The 21,949-nt window shown below is 39.9% G+C and overlaps 1 protein-coding gene across 2 annotated transcripts; it reads left to right on the top strand.

Annotated features, from left to right (window-relative positions):
* Positions 1-332: 332 nt before the first annotated feature.
* LOC131246564 (uncharacterized) lies at positions 333-18,091 on the top strand. 2 transcript variants are annotated; one of them, XM_058246830.1, is made up of 3 exons: positions 333-786; positions 5,690-5,863; positions 16,607-18,091. In XM_058246830.1, exons 1-3 carry the CDS (start codon positions 436-438, stop codon positions 17,693-17,695), a joined length of 1,614 nt encoding a protein of 537 aa, XP_058102813.1. In that variant the 5' UTR covers positions 333-435; the 3' UTR covers positions 17,696-18,091. The 2 variants fall into 2 exon arrangements, with proteins under 2 accessions (XP_058102813.1, XP_058102812.1); XM_058246829.1 differs by having other exon boundaries at positions 16,559-18,091.
* Positions 18,092-21,949: the final 3,858 nt, after the last annotated feature.

The following is a 21,949-nucleotide window of genomic DNA, read 5'->3' as shown; positions in this document are numbered from 1 at the left end:
ATTTTTTTAAATGGTCAACGTTCATTCAACACTGTTTCCTTTCATGTGGTCCAATTGATATTGGGATACACCTAATTTTTGGTCTCATATTATAAAATGATATAGAAAAATAGGTGGACGGCATGGATGAAACACATACATCATGGTGGGGCCCACAGAGCACCGACCATTAGCCATTGTCTGGTGGCAGGGGGAGAATCCGTTTCCACTGCAATCTCACTCTTTTCAAATCTCACGCGGCTACTTCCACTTCATTCCGCCGCTTTCTCTCGATTTCCCCACTCTCACCTCTCCGTCTCTTTCTCTCGAAGCAAAAAGAAGAAGAAAAAAATAAAATAAAAATCTCTTTTATGTTTTTTCAATCCATCTTCCATTTTCTTCTTAACAAGAAAATCCATATTCACCAGTATTCCCATTTTTCTATTTTTCAAAAGAATGAGTTCGGACTCCGAAAGCGTCGGCTCCAGCACTCGTACTTTCAGCCCAAACCCTAACCAAGGACTCCAAAATTACCAAACTGCCACTGTGCGGGACCCACCTCATACTAACCAGAGGAGAAGCGTTGAGAACGACGAATGCTTTTCCTGCAAACAAAAGGGGCATTGGGCTAAAGATTGCCCTCTTAAATCCAAGAAGAAATCCCAGCGGTTGGAATCGAGCAGCGGCCAAATCGACAACCCGGAGTTCCCGCAGAAGCAGTGTCCCTGCTGTGAAGGCGCGTGTCTCATCCTCACCTCGAAGACGAAGAAGAATCCGGGAAGGAAATTCTATAAATGCCCAGCTAAGGTAAGTTGGCTTGGCGGGGGTTTGTAACGGTAACGGCGGTAACTGCCGTTATAACGGCTTTTAACAGTTGTGGTTGGGCAAGGGCTACACGTTAGGGAGTTCACATGAGGAACTTCACCATAAAACGGATTCTTTCCTGCCAACGTGTCAATTTTTATTTTTTTTTAAAACCCCACATCTGAGCCGTTCAGATGGTGGGACACTCCATGACGATCGCCTTGGGTGGAAAGCAGGATGGTCTATTTGTCAGGCAGCCTACACCGTTGAAATTGATGACGGACGGCCCATGGTTCGACACAATGTACACGTGGGCCATGTAGTGGGTTGAATGTTTCAATAATTGCTCCAGGTGATCTTTCATGGTATGATCCACCATTTTCAATTGCTCAGATGTTCCACTGGAGTGTCAATGTTAGCACAAGGGGTTGTTTGGATGCATGTAAAATCCTTTAGTTGTAAAGTAACTGGGGGGAAGAACGTGAAATAACAATGAAGAAGATCATTGTCTTCCTCAAGTAGTAAAGGCCCTTAATCTACAAGGTAGTTTCTTGAATCCACAAGAAAAATAGAGAAAACTTGAATAATTTTATTGAATAATGTCTAATGTGTATGATTTCTCAATTATATCACTGATAAAGAAAAATAAAACCCTAATTTGAAATTACCCAAAGTAGCAAAATTCTAATCCTAATAGAAATCCTAATTCAACTATAATAAAACTTACCAGAAATAGTAAGTTTTGCCAAAAATAGAAAATCCTAAATTAACAATACTAGAGGGTTTCCTGCATGGTTACAATCAATTTCTTAAAAAGACAAAAATCTAAAACTCTAAAAATAAGGAAATACGACAAAAATCACAATTACTAAAAATAATAAAATTTTTCAAAAATCCCAATTTTGAACTGGAAGTGTGCGTTTTCTCACGAAGCGGATGGATGCAATCCACTACGTGGGTCGGTTGACCCCGGATGGCCCGCTGCATGAAGATCGATCGGTCGTGCGTCTTGTAAGGATAGCCAGATAAAAAAAATATGGCTAATTTATTGTTCACACTTCGAACGACAATTTCCTCCTATTTGGAATGAATTTCTTCAAACCGGATGTGCTTGAGGCCCAGTTACGTCATGTCTACGTAGGACTAGGCCCGGATCTAACGGACTACTTCCGCTTCTGTTTGGCCTTCTTTTGGTCAATCCATGCTAGGAATGTATCCGTACCACGTCATCCATCAGTCTCCTCCTCTTGGAAAGAACTTGTCCTCGAGTTATTCAATAGACTTGTCATATGATATTCATAAAGGTCTGCTACATTGAAAGTCTATGTCTTCATGCTATTGAGAAGATCAACAACATAGGCGTTATCATTGATTTTTCTGAGGATTGGAATAGGACCAATTTTCTTATTCATCAACCTGTTATAAGTCTCAGTTGGAAATCTCTCCTTGCACAAGTGAACTAGCACGTTATTATTCACTTCAAACACCTTTTGACACCAATGTTTATTAGCCTCTTCCCCAGTACTTGATTTTAGACTCCTTTAACTTCTTCTGGACATCGGTATGCACTGTCACAATTCGGTTCACTATTAATAATAAGGGTGGGTAGTCAATAATCTTTGATTGAATCAGAAATTCTTTAATGAAATGAGTGGGTTTATTTGGGTCCTTGAGTTGACAACTCAGTCGTGGTAGCTACTAAAACCTTGACATTTGTAGTGCACCTAAACTTGATGCGCCGTCCGTTGTCAACTGTATAGTAATATTGCATATATCATTGATACACTGGAAATTTCTACTGACAATACTATCAATAATATCAACATATCAATATATCAGTGATATATCAACAATACACATGATAACATCGCCAATACAAAGAAATTCTTCGGTTTCCAGGTATTTCTATATTACCACCCTAGCTATACTGATAGTATAGGCAATATTATCAATAATATCACCATTTTGGACAATGAGGGAGAAGTCTTCCATTTACAGTTTGTAGATGATATGATTGTACTTTTTGATGTGAGATCGCAGAGTTGGAACCAAGTCTTAAACTTGAGAAAGATTTTGTGATGCCTTTAAGTGTTTTTAGGTAAATATTTCACTCTTGGGAAAAAAGGGATGTGATTAGGGAAGGAAGGAGTTCATGGACCTGTAAAGTTGTTTGGATGCAAAATTGGAAAGTCACTATCTACTTCGGACCTTTATTAGTGGGAAAGTCGGCAAAACATTTTTCAGATGTGATGGTGGAGTGAGTGGAGCGGAAGCTTTTAACTTGGAATATAGTTGCACGAAGTGTGAAGCGAAGTAGAGGCAACTTCGGTGCAGAAGCAGGGAACTCTTTGTTTTAAATATTGGAAACTATAAATAACTAGGAGGCGAGGGCAGAAGCACGAGGCCATGCATGATTTGAAGTGGGATTGGCCCCTGGGTGGAAAGGTTCACAGAACTAAGGGTTTGAATAGAAGATACTTGTCTTATGGGGATAAATATCTATAATGAAATTCACACAATCGAATACCTTGATTTATTTCATGTTCCTATTTTACTGCCTAGAAAACATCATTAATAGGTTTTAGAGGCTCCAAGTGGTTCTTGTGGAAGCCAAGGGAGGATACCTTCAAGTTCTGTCTTGTGGAATGGGGTTGATTATGTAAAGCACAAGGGGAGGGGAGGTGTTGAGTGTGAAAGCTCTTCTAAGGAAATTTCTATGGAGGTTTGGGGAGGATGATGGAAGTGTATAGAAGTCAGTGATTCCATGTTAATATGGTGAACGTGAAGATGGGTGGTAGACCCATGCTTCAGTTGAATAAGGGGGATCAGGTATATGGAAGTGGTGCTTATTGGAAAATAGTTACTAGGAGGGGAGAACTTTTGTATTAGTGATGGATCTCCTAGAGGGTTTTGGAGGATACAGGTTGTGGCATAGACCTTCATGTGATGACTTTGCTTGTTATTCAAAGTGATTCCTGTTAAATATGCTAAGGTTGTTCAATGGTATTTGTTTGATAGAGGGCAGTTGGTGTGGGCAATGGCATGTTGGAGGGACCTAAGAGAAGAAGAGATTGCAAAATTCAAGAATTTTGGAGCGGCCAAATGCGGTGGTTCCTTCAATGATAGAGATACATGAAAGCAGTCTTGAGGTCGGGATGATGCTTAGTGAAGTCATCCTATGCTTCAATTTTGGGGAAAGACAGTAAGAGGAAGGCAACTCCTATTACCTCAATTTGGTTATATTAGGGAGTCCTTGGGTACTTGCATTCGGCTTTGCTAGTTGGAAAGGATTAGGTTTTAGTAGTGAACCATCTCAGGAGTAGACATATGATCATGATAAATGTCTTCATTCTTTGCTTACAGAATGTGAAATTGGTGGATTGTTTGTTTGGTTCATTGTTCTTTGAAGATGGTTGTTTGGTGGAGGGTTTGAATTCCTTTGCAATGAATTGGGTAATGCCTAGAGCAATTGATACCTTTTCCAAAGGTTGGTATTGGGAGAGATAGTGGGCTTTGTAAGCTTGACTTTTTCAGTAGGGTTGTGAGAAGCTTGGAAAGAAATAATAACAAGATGTTTAATAACAAGGTTGAATTGTCAAAAAATGTGTTCCAAAAAGCAAGGATGGAGGTGGTTGCTTGTTGCTGTGGGCCAAACCATGGAAGGCATCGCGAGACAACTAGAAGTAGAGGGTAAAATACGAGGTACTTTATTGCTTAGTCAGGCTTTTATGGATGACAATAGGCAATGGCATTATGCCTAAATAGTAGACACAAGTGATATATAAGAGAATAGTAAAGATTTGAACCATAAAATTTCTCAATTCTGAACTTAAATGATTTTGCTGGTTGTTGCAAAGAAAGCTTGGTGTAGGTTGATCTTGTTGGAGAGGTTGTGAGCAGTTTGGAAATAACGTGATACTAGCATGTTTAATAATAAAGTTGAAGTGCCGAAAGATGTCTAAAGAACATGATACTAGGATGCTTAATAATAAAGTTGAATTGCTGAAAGATGTTTTCCAAAATACAAGGAAAGAGGTGGTTGCTTATACTAAAATGATTTGGCTGGTTGTTTGTAAAGATAGTTTAGAAGGAAGGTGGGGATAAAGGGTTTGGATGATTCCTCATCCTCCCATCCACTTTGAGTTGTAGTTTCTTGTCTTGTTTTTCTTATGGTTTCTTTTGATAAATTACTGTCATCTTTCAAAAAAGTAGAAAGAATTTTCTGGGGTTTCAGCTTTTACTACCATCTGTAGACTTAGTCAACATTTTAAGATATTTTTGTTAGTTTTTAATTTTCCTATGTTTTTATTTATTTTTACTTGAATTACCAGTTTTATGTTAGTTATAATTTTACGTATTTCCATATAATCATTTTAGAGCTTTGCTAAGCCCACATGCATGTACAATTCAGTTAATTCACATGCTACCACATGCCAATGTAGAGACAGGTGTAATATCTAAGCCATCTATCAGAACTGGGTACCACTATGCCGATTGCCTATCCCAAGAGTCAGGTTGGTCCACTAGTCAGGTGGGCCACAAGTAGCTGAGCAAATGTATGGTTGTGAAAAAGTGGCTGAAGTTTTCTAACCTGTGCACTTATTTCTAATATCATGGCACACCTATTGGGTGGACCACCTTTATATTTCAGCAGTAGCATCTACAAGTGAGGTCCACGTGATGGATGGTTTGGATATTTCAGCTGTGTGTCACTCTGGCATATGTTCTGGCGTGTGCATTAGCTGACTTGTACTTGCATCTGGGCTTAGCAAAGCTCTTCATTTATTCCGTTGATTGATTAAATTTCCTCTGGTCATTCTCTACTTGACTTGCAGTCTTTTACATGTAGTTAAGAAAGTTATATATTGTTTTATGCATTTTATCTAAACTTACTGAATTTATATAGGACTGTACGTGTGATTTCTTTGAGTGGTGTGACACTGCGCGCTTTGGTCAAAGACCAAATGTTCCCATGCCTCCTTACCCCATGTGCTCTTGTGGTGCTGGAAAGTGCAGACTTCTTACTAGCAATATGCGGAGGGATGCTGGTCAGAAGTACTTCGTCTGCCCTGTGAAAAAGGTAATGCTCTCGGTACCTTCAAATCTGTCTCATGCATTCATATTCTAGTTTTAGTGCTTGCTTGAATTTCTTTCTCATAATTTGTCAAAAATTCAAGCTCTATTGGTTTTTGTGGAACTTTTTTTTTTTTTCTCTTTTTTCTATGAATTGATTTTGGTAGATTGTAATGTGGCAATCTCTTAGAGTCGATATGAGGAGATGATCTAACCAATTGCATATGCCATTTCCAGTAGCGGTTGTGAGGGTCTAAAATTCAAGATGGGCTATATTCGATACATTTATTAGTTGAGCGAAAGCATGTCATTAAGGGCCCGTTTAAGCCTCAGTACTACAATAAAGGTTTGAGAATGTGGGTGTGAATAATAGCAATATAAAGACAAGAATAAAGGTTATAAATTGTCAATAAAGGTTTAGGCTCTGAAAAGGTAATGTACAAAGAATTCTAGTTTGGACAAAAGGGTGACATCACTTTTAAGGTTCGTTGTACTTGTTGTGACATTAAAGGAATTAGATATCCATATAAAAGTTTGACCCTTAAAAGAATCATAGGCATCTGCCCCAAATCTCATAAAGCTATTATATACGCAACCTGAAACCTTCTTTCAAAATCACATATGCCTTCTAATTAGTTTATTAGTGAGAGATCAGTGGGAGTCGATCTCGAGTGTTGTAACAGTTTAAGGCCTGCACTTGGCCTCTTAGAAATCTCAAAATTGACTACATGGGAGAAATTGTGAATCTAAGTGAGTATCCATTAAAAGGTGACACAAAAAAGGTGATAAGGTTTTCTACTCATGTACAATAACACTAGTCGGATGGGATTGTTAAGATGAACGAGTTTGGATCACATTGAGTGCCTCATCAATGGGAAACAAGGTGTTCTGTATCCGTTATGATATGACTGTAAAGGCCGATACATATAGGTAATGGCCGTAACTGTTACGCGATACAAGAGTGAAACGGGACAATTGGTTTTTTGGAACCGTATTGGCTGTTATAGGGGCCATAACAACTATTACGGGGCATAACGACCGTTACCCCCATAATAGTTGAAAAACCACTTCCTTTTTTATGTAAATGTATTTTTTCTTAATTTTTTCACTTTTCTTATTCCAAAAATTTACTTATATCATTCTACAATAGATTTCAACCACTTGTACTATATTTTTTAGGATTAAAATAATAGATTGAAGTGATTTGGGCGAATAGAAGCTCTGAGAGCCATTTTTCAAAAAATCGAAGAAGGTGGTATATATGCAATTTTTTATTTTTTTTTCGATTTCTAATTCTAATGCTTGATTGTAATCTGTAAACATTAGAGACATGTTCATAAATTCACCAAACAACCCAATACAATACTCTCACTAAAGAGTGGAATATTACTCTACCATAAACATGTACAAAACAAAAAATGAATACAAATTTGGAATATTTATGTTATTATGGATTTTCTATATATTTTTTCAAACTTTTCCAGGCAAATTATTTTTTGAACCGTTATGGGGGTCGTAACGGTCGTTATGTCCCCGCATTGGCCGTTATGACCGGTTCTCATATCAGTCATGGTGGTAACCGTTACGATCACCATTACCAATACGGAATACCTAGGTGGGAAGTCCATTTTCAGGTTTGTTTCATGATATAAGTATTGTTGTGCAATTGAGTGCAATGCGAGCACTTGCGACACTGCATTTGAACCAAATTTTAACGTCTATTACGAAGCCAAGTGTTAGATGTTGCAGTAGTGCACTCCCCTGAATTAAGCTAAGGAAAAAAGAGCACATGCTAAGGCTCCTTGAAAGGAAGAGGATCTATACTCGTCAAGTGTTTGTAAACCCCAACCGATAATTGCATCTCGACTTATAAGATGCTCAAGGTTAGTGGGAGTATAGATATTATACTTACATACGCGTTTCCAGTTAAAGGTTTAATTGACGATTTAGGTTTTACTTTTATGTTCAATAAAGTATACTCATGCGTGCATGAGGTAAAATGAACAGTGGAGATTTGGCTATTGTTGAGGTGTTAGCCATCTTTTGGTAGAGATGAATAGGATCGCTTGGAAGTCTACATGCGAGTTCACACTTGGCATGAGATTTCCATGCCATATGCCCATGCCGTCTGGATCCATGTGGTTGGGAGTGCTGGTATCTTTTATCATGCCTGGTCTAACTTTGATAAATGAAGTAACGACTGCCATGGTCCCATATCAGTAGCCATAAAGGACCAGATTATATCGGGTATTGCCCATGATCCATTAAAGGTACCTAATAATGTTTCGAACTCTAAAGTGTAGACTAGGTGTACCTATCCTTTGCATATCATTGTACCACATGTACATGTATAAAGGAGGAAGGTGTGAATGGCTTGGATCAATACAATGGGCATTGGTGGGGCTCATATGGATGGAGTGTGTACAACTCTTTTATGTGCCCCTAGAGTACCATATCCTCTATTGTAAAAGAGAAAGAATCTGGCTGGTCTCTCTCTCTCTCTCTCTCTCACACACACACACACACACACACACACACACACAATGAGGGAGAGTGGCGTTGGATGTGCATACCATGAATCCTATGGTGGGAAGGATTCATCCTAAAGGGTTGCTCTATATTAACATCCAGTCCCCGACTCTGGCTTGCATCTGAATTCGCACAGAAACGGCTTCCCATCCAGCTGTGCATACAGGCAAGCAAGGAGAAGGATCACCGGGAATGTTGTGCTGTCAATCGGGTGATTCAGTTACGTTTCTTCCCTATTGTTTATACTCCTTGAATGTGTGTGGGAGATCTGAAAATGGGTCAAGTATAACACTACAAGTCTACAACCAATGCATTGACATGCGAGCATATGATAGAAGAGGCATAATATGATGCTTGGCAAAGAATTTGTATGGTACATTTGGGATTTTAGTTTGTACAAGTGGGGCCCATGGTGAAATGATCCATACTGTTCATAGGTTGAGCCTCACCATGGATGACCCATGCACCAAAATCCCCCAAAGTGGAAGATCCTAATCCTAGCTGGTGCTATAGAATATTTGACTTTTTTAAGTTGAAAGTTAACCATTGTGTTTTCTTTCTTAAGCTTCTGTTTGTCGGCCACCAATTGAAGGGTTAGGAACATGCTCTCAAGACATGTTCAAGTCCCAGCCAACACATATGAGTTGTACTGGAGTCACTTCAACCTGGGTCGAGTTGACTCTATATTTTAACCAAGGGGTTGTTCAGACAAATCTCTAGAGACTCGAGCAATGCGGACATGTCAGTTTGAGTTGATCCAGGTGCTACTAGTTCGTTTATATAAACTTAAGGGTCCAAGTCAACCCTAGTGTTTTTGAATGATGAAGAGCTTACAACTGTTATGAACGACGAGTTGAGACAAGACAGAATAGGAGCCAATGGAGATTAGGACTTTCAACAGGCCGGGCCTGGGTTGTCTTCAGCCTGGATTTTGAACTGTTCAGTTCAGGCCTAACGGGTCAGGCCTATTCAAAATTTTCATTTCTCTCGGCTTGAGCCTAGCCCATTGACAGCCCTAGTGGAGCTAGAGGGGAGACTAGTACCAATAGTGCACTGGTCAAGGCCACAAGGCAAGGCAAATTTTGGTCGATTGATGGTCGAGAAGCAGTAGTGAGATGACAACCTGGTGACAATGGTAGCGGTGGTGATGGTGGACCATTACGGCCATTACAAATGGCATAACGAATGTTACAAGGGCTGTAATGGCCATTACAGGTCTTTCCCTCCGCCTCCCCCCCCTCCCCCCCCCCCCCCGTTGTGGCCCCATAACGTGTATCAGTTGCCACTATAAACGGCTGTTATGACGCACCATGGCAACAACATAGCTTGAGTCAAGCTAGAGCAGTGGAAGTCGCATGGCCTAGTGGCTCTTTGCAGAGGTGCTAGCACTAGACCTGCTGCTGAGATAACCTACGGATATGATTACTTCCCCTATGGATATTATGGGTGGGGCATGCCTGGGGTTAAGTGACAACAATATGGATCATATGGATGATATCCGAGCCATTCGTCGTATGAGCACTATCTGGATTTCTAGTACTACTGGCTATGCAACATAGTAGACTTGGAGTGATGATAAGTCCTATTCATTCATTGATATGTTATTCCCATTGACATATGGGAATGTTGCTGCAGTATATGGCAGTGGTGGTGCTGTGCATATTATGCTGCAACCTTACTATCGCAGCAATGTTGACAATGATGATCACGTTGAGACGCCAGCTTGCCACTCTTTATGATGGTGATTAGTGATTGGTGAATGATTCGTGATTGCGATTTATTTATTTTTATTTTATTTTATTTTTTTTATGAACAAATTTATTTATTTATTTTGTAGGTTGATATTTAATCATTTACAGATGTATTACAAAGATTATATTAGAAATTTAGATTTTATCAATCAGATACCTGGTCAACATCATCATCATCTAAGCCTAATCCTAATTAATCGGGGCTGGTACTTGGTATACTAAGTCAACAGAAGAATTTTAGGTCTCATATTAACTAGATTGTCTTAAAACTTGCATGGTATCATCTTCTTTTTTTTAAAAAAATCTTTTTTAAAATCCTTTTCCTCATAATATGAAAAGTTGGGGTGACTTGGCTGAGTCACCCCAACTTGTTCAGTACAATTCATATCAGCACCAAATGAGTCAGTTGCTGATGCTGGGTCTTAAAACCATGGTTATGAATTGAGGTTTTTGGTGCATGGCCCATCCACACTGGGTTCCATAATGGCAATGACTTTGATCATTGGTCCAAGGGAATCACTCGTGCAAACTGAAAACCCGAACGTGTACTGTACAAACTTTTGGTCCCACCACTGTGTGGTACCTACATGATGATATAAACATGCAAAGTGTTATGTGGTAAAACAACAAGCTGGGACATCTGCCAGCAATCAACCTGCTTAATACCAAACAGTGAATCTGGTTAAGTCATTATGGAATCAATAAAGTTTCAATACCCAAATCACTAGAATGGACGAACCACAGATGAGTATTTGAATTGGGAAGGATAAACAACTTATTGAAAACAGAACTTCTTCACTAGTTACAAGTAAAACTCAGAGAGTGTTGTATAATATGCTCTGTCTTTTACCTCCCAGAACAACCCTTTTTATAGACCCAAAAAGAAACACATCAGAATCCCTATTTATTAGGATTTCCAACTCTCAGATTGATTTCAAGTCCATCTAAGATGCTAAATATCAACAACTCTGTCTACAAAAAAAATAAAATGGCTAAACTGTAATGGTCTAGGAATAGTAAAAGTAGATCTAGAAAATCATTCCCAAAATCTTCAAAGGATCTTCAAAATTAGTAACTATAATAGTCCAAAAATAATAAATGGCAGTTTCTAAAATTCAGCCCCCAAAACTAGCAACAAACTGTCAAAGTGTAAAATAAGGTGGGTCCTATAGAGGGCCTTGGGCTTGAATCAACATCATCGGAAGTGGGGCCCATGATATTAATATCGCTGTTTGGTTCACTAGACCATGGCCTCACTTATCCTCACTTTACTAACCAAAAGCCTAAACTTACAAGTTACAACCTTTTGGTGTGATTAGGACTGAAAACTATTCAGCACCACCATTATTTGGTGTACTCCAATCTTAGACTAAGTCGCCATCATGATCTGACCTATTCTCGTCATATTGGAGGGTTATAGCCTTCCCAATGTTGGCCACTCTTTATGGTACCATTGCTATCTTCGTACAAGTGGGGTCCATGTCAATTTGATCCAAACTATTGGATCTATTGGCGCCACCATGGATGGTGATGGCCCATCAAATATTGGATCATCCTAGCCTTCTAATATGTTGCCTCTTTTACAAACCATCAAGCTGTCTCTGTTTCTTTTACCACCTTTACGAACCATATAGCTGGAGCCCATGCATGGGGATGATCCAAAGCATTTTGAACTATTAGGGCCACCATGCATGTGGATGGTCCATCAAACCACTGGTTGATCTTAGACTTCCAATATATTCCCTCTATGCACCATAGAGCTTGTTTTTATTTTTATTTTTCTTTCGCAAGCTACTGCCATGAAAATGTTTTCCAAGCAGCATCACTAGAAACTGGTCCTGCATTTCATGAAAATTATCCTTCCTAAACAACAGAAAAAGGTGCTTTACAAGCATTTGTTTTCCATTTTCCAAAATAGGCTGTGAAGGACAAGTTACACCTTCACTCAACAGAAATCTTGAACAAGTTAGGCTGACTTGGTACCCAAATAAATAGTTTTCCAAATAGACGTTTGCTCGAATAGATCCCGACATAGTGCAATGTGGTACGTTGGAACTTTAGCCTTTGAATTTGGATTGCCCTTCAATGATCCAAGATGTATGGGTCTTGATGTGTTTGTTGGTTACAAGACAAATAAAATCTTTTAGAATGGATTTTTTCAATCATTTGAAATTTTGTTCTTTTTTCTTTGAAAATGCATGATCACCATGTGTAATCAAAGGGTTGACATATTCAATGTGATAAAGCTTTCGGACATCCTCCATCCAGGGGTAGTCCTATCACATAAATAGTTTTGGTCATTAAAATAAAACCCGCTTCTTGCTAGAGACATTATAGACGTATCTATCATTTCTTTCCCCCCAAAGAGCCCACCAAATTGCTAGAATAGACATGCCCCATGCGACGATCTTTCGCTTCCCGATCCTCACACCGTGCCGACTTAAGAGAGATGCCTCAACCGACTTTGGCATTACCCAAGACATACCAAAAGAAGAGATGAAATAGTGCCACACTACCACAAGAGCCTTGTAATGAATAAAAAGATGGTTGACTGATTTTGCATCCTTCATACACATCACACATATATTTGGAAGGATTATAGATCTTCTTTGAATATTATCAATGGTGAGTACTCTATTCCTTCCCACCAACCATCCAAAAGCCGCAACTTTTAGTGGGGCTCTGTAGGACCACATGTGGCATTTAACACACCACACTACTCACTGGAAGACGGGCAACGTAAGCAACCATAGAAAGATCAAACTGAGAAGCAACCTAACCTATCCTTGAGCCAGAGCATCTTGCATTGCTTGCTACTAGACGAAGCATATAAGATAAGCTTGTTTAACAACCTCGCAAACTCTTCGATTTTCCCATCATCCATATCTAGACGACAAGGAAGACACCAAAAAGTATTGTTACCTAAAATAAAATAACACTTGGAAACTTTAATGTCCTTAGCCAAAGAGAGCCTTGAGATACTTGGGAACGTAGCTTGGAGCGGAAGATGTCCCGCTCACATGTCTTACCAAAAGCATATTCTTTCATCGCCCCCCCACCCCCCAAAAAAAAAATAAAAATAAATAAATAAATAAATTTCTAACCTCCTTGTACGCCGAAATCCCCTTCCACATCCTAGAGGCTCTATACAAAGAAGAACCCTTAACCCGTTGTCCCCCTTTCTTGCAATTGTACTTGTGTACAATGATCTGTCTCCACAACGAGCCTTCTTCCTCCTCAAAGCGCCACACCCATTTTCCCAAAAGGTCTTTTATTCATCAAACCCAAGTCTCTAATCCCAGCTCCTCCTTTGAAGGGCTTACAAACCTCTCTCCACTTTAATAAGTAAAACTTTTTCTTATCATCTGACCCTTGCCTCAGCTTCTCTAACTTGTTAAGGACAAATTTTGTGCATCTAATTCAAGACATGAAGTATAGGGGAAGATTCGAAAGAGCGGACTTGATGAGTGTTATTCGGCGACTGAGATAAGATAATGACATTTCCATTTAGCTAGTTTTCTCTTGAATTGCTCCATGACTGTAGACCATAATTGTTTTGTTAGGTAGGTTGTAGGAAACTCCCTGATCTTGCATCTGAAAACCCCAGCCAAGCAAACCAACGCGCCCCCCAACATTTCACTCTTAACAACATTTACTTTGAGACTGGAGACTTCTTCAAAGCAAAGGATCACCATCCTCAACTTTTTCACTACAAGCTCATTGGCTTCATAGAAAAACAAAGTATCAACGAACTGGGAATGAGAGATTGGTGGGTACACCCTATCCACTTTAAACCCCATAAAGAGGCACACTTCTTTTCCTTTTGCTAACATCTCTCCCAAAGTGTCTGTCACTACCACAAACAGATAAAAAGATAGTGGATCTTCTTGCGTTATACCTCTCGAAGATTTAAAGAATCCTTTGGGAGAGCTGTTAACAAAAATTCTGAACCAAGCTCAATGAACGCACTCCCTCATCCAGCCCCTCCATTTCGGTCTGCATTTGATCCAGTCCGATTAATTTTATATCCTTTAAATTGTAGAGCACCTCTCCATGAATCTAGCTCTTTGTTTACGCCTTCCCTGGTCTTGTCGATAAAAAAATATGCCATCTAAAAACAACATACAGCATGGGATATCTTCCTTCAAATGCCTTGTTAACTCATAACTAATGTGAAAATATACGGGCTCAATGCCAATCTCCGACCCCTGTGCAAACCTATAGTTGGGAACTCACTTGTCTCTCCACTAGTGGTCCTTGCATTTGTTACCGGCTTACTGCTCCCTCATACATATTCTTAATCATGTCAATATATCCTCTTTAAATCCCATTCTTTCCCAACACCACTAGAATAACTCTCCAAGGACCCTATATATGCTTTCTTAAGTCAATAAAGACCATATGGAGATCCTTCCTTCTCTCCCTATATTTCTCCATCAATTGTAAGTAGGAAAATGACTTTAGCAGGGTATTAAAAACGGTTATGTAACAACTGTTACCTAATGGTGATGGTGGGAACTGTCATGCATTACGAAGTCATAATGGCCATTTTGGAAAAAAAAAAAAATGGCTCGTAATGTTGTAATGTGGTTGAAACAGGTTTTCTTCTGAAAAAAAAGAGGCTCCGTTACAACCACCATTATCATTATTGAATACCTTGAGCTTTAGTGGTAAATCTCCTGAGCATGAAACCAAACTGGTTTTTGGATACATTCGTCTTATGCCTTGAGTGTTTGCTCAATCCTCCATTCATCTGCCTTTTCCTTCAACTTGAACAGCTTTGTCAACCAAAATAATCCAGACACTTCCAAACCTCTATTGGTACCATCTGGTTCAAGATCCTTTTCTGTTTTCATCTTTCTCAAAGCTTTTTCACTTTAGATAGCCTATTCCTTTGAAAATATCTATTGTCTTCAACATCATCTCTAAGTTTATGGTTGCTTTTATCCTTAAACTCTCAGGGTGGTTGTCATTTAATAAGTTCCGAAAATAGCTTATCCACACTTATTAGATCTCATTGTCCTTTACAAGCACCCTCTGGTTATTGCTCTTAATGTATCTAACATGATCTACGTCCCTACCATTCTTCTCTCACATTTTTGCCAATTTGGAGACATCATTTTCACCCTTTATTGTCCCCAATCTATTATAAAGATCCTCAAAAAGTCTTGACTTTCAGACTCATCACTTTCTTAGCAATATTTTTGGCATTTCTATATTGTTCAAAAATTTCATCATTTCTAGTCCCATGCCAGGCTTTGAACCATAACCATTTCTATTTATTAGCTTTTTGTATATTGTCACTCCACCACTAGTTGCCTTCTATTATTGGATGTTCCCTCTAGATACTCCTAAAATGTCTTTTACCGCTTTCCTAATGCACTTGGCATCTCATTCCAAGTAACATATACTTCTTCCTTGACATTCCACTTTCCGTCTTCGATTAATTTGTTTCTGAATAATATCGCTTTCTGCCATTTTAAATTCCACCACCTAGTTTTTGACACCTATTAGTTTCACTTCCTTTCTTCTCTCTCTTAATATGAGCATCCATAATCACGAACCTACCGTGCTCTCAAACTCTCTCCTAGCATAACTTTGTAATCTTTAGATATTTAATGTTCTGTTTTTCTAATTAAAGGAAATCTATTGCACAAAAAAAGAGAGAAGGAAATCTGGTAGATTTCGAGATCCTAGCTATAGAATATTGGGCCTTTTTGGTTGGCTGTGAAATGGTATGTTGTTTTCTTTCTTAATTATATTTGTTGGAACACCCACTGAGGGGTATTTTTTCAACTGGAAGATGTTTGTTGCATCATCTATCCACAGTGTGGCCCATAATATCAAACAGTTTGGATCACTGGACCATGGGCCCTGCTTGTACAAACCGGACCATGGTCCCCACTTGTACTGTACAAGCATTCAGCTGGAGCGGGGTATAATACCTCATTACAACAACCTCAAGAACTTCCATTGTTCGGTTATGTTTTCAGATTGACTTGTGATCATATAGTGGTACAACACCTACTTTATACATCTTCATGTTTCAGTTTTTCTTTTTTGTTTATATTCTCATGCATTTCTTGGCTGATTTGCTGATTGTTTCATGTGAGAAAATCCCAACCATACATGTCACACTTATCTACAGTGATCAGGACTGCTGATTTGGTGGGCCATCAAGTTGATGGGCGATTGAGAAAATGATACACGATCTCACTATTGTCAGCACCTGACCAGTGGCTCATAGAATGGTTGGTAACTCAAAGTTGATTGAGAAACAAATGACAGTCCACAGTGGCACAGCTCACCATGATCATTGGATCATGGCCAATTTACATGGTGGCCCACCAGATCACACTACTTGGAACTTCGAAGAAGCATATGCATTCACAAGGAAATTGATGTTGTGATTTCTTTTCCAGGGTCAGGGAGCTTGTAACTTCTTCCAATGGCAAGATTGTCCAGGAAAGGACCAGGATCCGATTGACAGCTGCTCAGATGAAAGCCTACACTTGAGTTATTCTCAGTCAGTATCTGACAATGATGAGAAAGACACTGAGGCAGCAACAGATTGCAAGCAGGCAGAAGGAGATGGTTGTGAACAAGAGATAGTGTTATCTAATGGGTCAAACGAGAGTGGGCCATTATCTTCATTGTGTGCTGAAAGATCTCTAGTTAAGAAGGAGATGGGCCATCATCATCCGCCGATAAAAAAATGCGGTTTATTACATGAAGGGGGAGAAAGTGATGGTGATTGGACAATAGAGAAAGGGTCTCCATCATTGCCTGGGGAAGGTTTTCAACTAGAGGCGGGCCACCATTTGCTGATCGAGAAGCTCGATTTAAATGAAGAAGGGGAAGGAGATGGTGATAGGATGGAGGGTGTGTTGTTGTATGGGTCAATTGAGAATGACTGTCCGTCATCAGCTGGTAAAGAATTTCAAGTGCAGGTGGGCCGCCATTCGCCGATCGAAGGGCTCGAAGAAGGATATAATAATGGACTGGAGGATGTGATATTGCATCAGTCAATAGAGAAAGGGCCTCTGTCATCATCAAGTGAAGGATTTGAAGTGGTGGTGGACCACCATCCACCGATCGAAAGGCTTAATCTGCATGAACAAGGGGTTGGAGATGATGACAGAGGTGAGGATATATCATTTGATGAGTCAATAGAGAGAGGGCCAGTTTCATCATCTGGTGGAGGATCTGAAGTGGAGGAGGTGGGCCACCATCTGCCTAGCAAGGAGCCCGGTTTACATATATATGGGGGTACAGGAAATGTTAATGGACGAGAGAGTGCATCATTCAATACATCAAATGGGAAAGGATCCCAACCGTTGCCTAGTACAGGAAGTGGAGTTGACAAGGTGGGCCACCGTTTGCAGATCGAAGAACTTGGGTCACAAGGAGAAACCACAAACAGTGTGGTAGTACAGCCAAGGAAATGTTCCCAATCTGGCCAACAAAGGCATTGGATGAAAGGGGGTAGTCGATCTCGACGGTCGATTTGTTTCAAGTGTGGAAAGGTTGGACACTCGAAGGAAGACTGCACCACCTAGACAAATATGGACTTTCACATACATCCCCATAAGTAAAAAGTGGGCCACCCATGAAGATCACCTGTGGCAAATCAGGTTGGTCCACTCAATGGGTGGGCCGCATCGTTGAAATCAATCGAAAGCCAATGGTCCTACTCAATGCAGGTGTGTTGCTCACCTAGTGAGTCAATGGACCAAATTTTGATGACATGATCATATGGTGCGACCCATATTTTGTGCTGCTTGGATGTCTTACCAGCATGGTGTATTGACATGAAAGGCGATCTCTTCTCATGTTTATTGTCTATATCTATGTATCAAAGACGACTAAGCATGCTGTTAGTTTATTTACATATGTATGTGTATAGATCAATGGACATTTTACCTGTTCAACGTTGAATGTTGTTCTATTGCCTACTTTTGTTTTCGGCTACTCGTTCACAGGCTGTTGATTTGGCAGTTGGATTGTCCAACCGTTGTGATTTTTTGGCCCACTCGTATCTATATTGGGGCTGGCCAGGTGGACGGTTCCGATCTTCAATACCTGTATGCATGGTTCTGTGAAAGATTGATGGACCTCTGGGTACATCACAGTATCATACTCTCTATAATAGATTGAAAAAAATAAGAAATGAAAAAGCTACTCGCAAGCACGTGTGCAGAGCACGAGTGTTTGTCAGCTGGCCCTTCCTGTATGTGCCCTGACCAAAATCGGGCTGGTTCGTTCATCAGGTGGGGTTAATACTTATTCACTGACGGTGATGTATTCTCAGCCATCCGTTTCATTTAGAAAGCCCAACCAATGAGCTGACTAGCCTGATTTCTGCGGCACGGAACAAATAGGGTAGGACCTGCCTGATGAACGGCCTAGATCTCACACATGCAATCTCTACTACCACGTGTGGCATGCCATAACCAATTCGCTTGTTCCTGAGTTGACTCGGTGATAAGCAGAGTTCAAAAACTCGAAAGCTTTGACTCGTTGTCCAGCTGGGTCGGGTGGACTCGAAGACTCTTTCTTTATTGGACTCAACTGCTCCAAGCTCAGCCCAACTGCAAATGGCCTGATAGGTTTCTGGGTTGCAACTTCACATGCATGGTGTTATTTCTTACAAATATGCCATTTCAATTCTCATTTCGGCAATCCATTCATCTTGAATGTGAACCATTGGTTTCATTCTCCAAATTGTATATTTCCGTGCATGTGGCCCACTCGATCAACGGATGGATTTGTAACATCAGGTGTTAAATAGTGATTTTAATAATTTGGGGCTGGGTCATGCACCGAATTGCTTCAGGCCCGGAACACAGGACTTTCCTCTTTGATACCATGTCAAATAATCACTTTCTCTAAAAGTTCGAGCCGTTAGAGGATGGTGTATCAATGTATATCAAGGGACTTTTAAAAGCGCTGTTGATGGGTCAGTCTTGTGTCGGATCTTAGAGTTCCCGACAGACTGATCAGGCTCAGGTCTTGCCCTGTATGGGTCTGATGTTTTAATACATGGATCCGGATCAATCCTCAAATCCGCTGGGTACCATCAGGTCTTTGGACCTTAGTTTCGAGTTGGGTTAATGATAGGTCTGGGTTAGGTCCATATCAAATAAGAGAATTTAGGTGGCCAAACAACTTCAATAGATCGCGCCGCATTGACACATGCATTGACTAAATGTGCTTATCTTGCATGTCTATGACTCAGCAAACCTAGCTTTGCTGCTAAAGTAATGAAACTCTACAATGTATAACACAAGTAGTGGCCGACAGTTTTACCCTCGCAATTAGTTTTTCAAAAGTGATCAATTTTGACATTTGAATTGAAGATAAAGGTATTTTGATAATTTGAGGGTGTAGCTATATGGTAACTTGGGGCTAAGATTTCCTTGTAAAATGTCCATTGATGATTGAAATTTTACCTGGGTTGGAAGGAGGCAAGCAAATGAGATGCGAGTTTTATAAGGCTGACCACTACATAAGATAAGCTGCAATAGGGTTTGGAAAGCTTCGAGCTTCCCTTTGTTCACTTCGTAGGAGCTGCATAGCACATAGTTGGAAGTCAGAGGGCTTGTATTATGCTCAATCTCTTTTTATGCGAGTGGGCCATAGCCTCCACCTTTTCTCTGTTCATGTGTAGCCAATAGTGTGTGTGTGTTTTGCATGCACGCTTTCCCAATTGATCTCTTTAAGTTTCATCTGCCCTTACCTTCCTTTGTCCATTTGCAACTCACATGGAGAGAGAGAGAGAGAGAGAGAGAGAGAGAGAATAAATTAGGGAGAGAGAAAATAGGCGCCAAGAGCTTTGAGAAAGAGAGTTGCCGTGCAGGAAGAAGGGAGAGAAAAATGGAGAGAGATGGAGAAAAAGGATGCGACTAGACACAAATCCGCGATGCAGAGAGAGAGAAGGGTCCCTAGTGTCAACGGTGGGCAACCAATCTCTACTTTCTTTGGTTTTGTTGCCCAATCATGTTTTAGACATGCTTCATTTTTTCGTTGACGTCCTAACATGATGTAGCGCTATAGCTATAAAACATGGGTGTCATACAGTCATTATGGTAGCCACTACAATAATACTATGGCATAGGTTCCCTCATACTCTGCCATTGTGTTAACTTCTAAAAAATCTAAACCATCTCCTACCAAGCAACTTCCTTTTCTAAATCACAGATTCATCCATAGTGCATTGCATTATATATAGTGGCTATATATCGTGTATTTTCATTAGAATTAATTGGACCTGACCCAACACAAACCCATCTAAACAAAATGGCAGACCCAAAAATGAACCCACTTTCTAAACATGTTTAAGAAATTAAACCCTGGCTCATTAAAATTGAGTAGGGTCCATCGGATGCCCACAAGTTATTCATGGACGGTCCACGCAATAGAGGCGTTAGCTGCTGTCCAAAACATTGATGTGCAATTTAAATCGACCTCACTAGAGTGCACCTAGTCAATGGAAAGCATGATTTTTTAGTAAGTGGATGATCACATGATGACATAACTATAGACAATTTGGATTTGCATGTACAAAAATATATTATAAAATGCCCAGGCAAAAAGGTTGTACAATGCCATTTTGGGTTTTTAGTTACTGGGACAAGTGGGGCCCATGATTCAATGGTCCAATGAGGTCCACTGTCGAGGGCCTTAAAAAATTCTCATATTGGAAAAATCCTTCCTTTGAATAGATTGTTAGGGGGAAATCTGGTCGATTTCTCAATCAACCAGAAAGGTCGAATATTATGAGCTGAGGATAATTTAATCGCGATGAGTTTCACGCATACTACTAAAAATGGATTGCCAGGTATCCTTAGTGGCACCATGTAAATCAAGTTGTGCAAGACCCACCGTGATGTATGTGTTTTATCCCAGTTGTTCATCTATTTTGCTAGCTCAATTTTAAGCATGAGACAGATCCAAAGCTCAAGTGGAACATACCACAGGACACCGTGGGGACAATGACACCCACCATCGAAATGCGACACGACAATGACATGATGCGACAAGCAAATCCATTATGATAAACGAATTACAAGAGATATATCAAACATACAAAGATAAAAACCTTGAAAAACCTTCTCCAAAACCCTAGCTTTTGCTCTGAACACCTTAGGAAAATCTTAGAATACCCCGGTCCTTATTACACCCGATATATATATATATATATATATATATAGTGTTACAATTAGAATAGGAAACAAATCGCATACTTATGTAGAACTGTGCAAACCGTCTATCTAAGTGTTCACCAATCAAGCGCATCTTTAATTGATCGATGCAACGTGTTTGAGCAATCATACACGCTCAAAAGTGTTTAGAGAGTTTTTGAGTATTTTCGAATATTGTCGATCGATCGACTTGGCAATTCGATTGATTGAGACTGTCTAAAACTATCTAGAGACCAATTCATATAATTTGAGGTTTACTTGATTGATTGAGCAGCATGGTCGATCAATTGAACCTTGTTTCATATACAGATAGAAGACATCAGAAAATAGGAACTTGAAGCTAAATTATGGCACATGTGACACAAGACATGCATTTGACACATTTGAGAAATGGGAGCCTGTAGGCAAAACTTGTGTACATTGGCACCATTGGAATATTTGGCATGTATGGACCCATTAAAGATGGACCATGGCATGCAGAGTGCCTTGCACAAGTGGGGTACAAGAACACCCAGATCCATAGCTCAACTGGCGGACTAAGTGGAGATACCTCGTTTCAACACTTGAGGTCTTGGTATCGATCCCTAGCGGGGGTGGCTAACATGGAAT

Source organism: Magnolia sinica, chromosome 5 (genome assembly GCF_029962835.1).
Source record: "Magnolia sinica isolate HGM2019 chromosome 5, MsV1, whole genome shotgun sequence".
Classification (NCBI taxonomy): Eukaryota; Viridiplantae; Streptophyta; class Magnoliopsida; order Magnoliales; family Magnoliaceae; genus Magnolia; species Magnolia sinica.
Note: the sequence above shows the minus strand (reverse complement) of the source record. Positions and strands in the feature narration are given on the sequence as shown.